This window comes from Chinchilla lanigera, unplaced genomic scaffold, assembly GCF_000276665.1.
Source record: "Chinchilla lanigera isolate Chin_1 unplaced genomic scaffold, ChiLan1.0 scaffold02551, whole genome shotgun sequence".
NCBI classification, from domain to species: domain Eukaryota; kingdom Metazoa; phylum Chordata; class Mammalia; order Rodentia; family Chinchillidae; genus Chinchilla; species Chinchilla lanigera.
In genome coordinates this window covers 1-1,122 of record NW_004957952.1, presented here as the reverse complement: position 1 = coordinate 1,122, position 1,122 = coordinate 1, and the positions used below count along the sequence as shown (strand labels likewise).

The window sequence follows — 1,122 nt, the reverse complement described above, 5'->3', positions numbered from 1 at the left end:
AGAAGAGCCAGGCGAGATGGCGCACGCCTGTAATTCCATCACTCGGGAGGCTGAGGCAGGAGGACCTTTGTGAGTTCGAGACCAGCCTGAGCTACAAAGTGAGCTCAAGGCCAGCCTGAACTGCATAGCCAGACCCTGTCTCAAAAAGACTGCGGGAAGGAGAGGAGGCAGTTTCAGTAGCAAGAAACAGATCAAGGCCCGCTCAGGAATAAAGTGGTCAGTGAGAGGAATGGAGGTACACACCACACAATGAGAGACTGTCCTGGGACTCTGGGAGCAGAGAACTGCGTGGCAGATTAACACTCAACATGGAAGAATGGAAGAATGTTTCACCTGTCTCCTGCGAATTGAAGGGCGCTCTAATAGGCAGTTGGAGATGAAGATGATACAGTGTCCCTTTATGTTACCACTGACAAAAGTTTAACAAACTCACTTTTTTTTTTTTTTTTTTTTTGGTCTTTTTGAGACAGGGTCTCACTATGCAGTTCAGGCTGACCTTGAGCTCACTTTGTAACCCAGGCTGGTCTCGAACTTGCAGGGATCCTCCTGCCTCAGCCTCCTGAGTGCTGGGATTACAGGCATGTGCCACCATGCCCAGCCAAACTCACATTTTAAATCCACATAAAAGTAAAAATAACCCTTTGGGTGAAGACCTTTTGCAGGGCAATACAGAACGGCACCAAGCTTCCAGACACTGTCACGAACCTTCAGGGCTCCCTTAACCATCCGGAGCGTGGTATTCTCCAGCTAAAGAAGCCTGGCACTGGAGCGCCGCGGCTGCGCATGTGCAAGCACCCTGTGGCCGGCGCGTCCCGGGGCCCGCCGTCGCCGCGCTCCGCAGGACCCAGGACCCAGCTCGGAACCCACCTTCACCGGGGCGCTCTGGACCAGCGGCCTCCCGTCGCAGGCCTTCTGGGCTCTGCGGGCATCTCTGGCGGAGTAAAACTTGACGACAGCGTAGAAACCGGGCCGGGCCACCGCGGCGTTGGGCAGAACGCGGACCGAGTGCAGGAGGCCGAAGCGGGACAGCGCTGTGGACAGAGACCGCTGCGGCGGCCCGGCGCGGGGAGGAGCTGAGCCCCCGGCGCCCCCGCGGACCCATCGCCGCGCTCCCTCGCCAGG

At 57.4% G+C, this 1,122-nt stretch overlaps 1 protein-coding gene across 1 annotated transcript; it reads right to left on the bottom strand.

The window, feature by feature from the left end:
• Window positions 1-591: 591 nt before the first annotated feature.
• Window positions 592-1,047, bottom strand: LOC102011496 (RAD52 motif-containing protein 1-like; the record flags this gene model as incomplete). The annotated part of the gene is given in 1 exon segment (XM_005415236.2): window positions 592-1,047. A coding segment is annotated over 1 exon segment (300 nt), but the record flags the coding sequence as incomplete, so codon positions are not given.
• Between the last annotated feature and the right edge of the window lie 75 nt (window positions 1,048-1,122).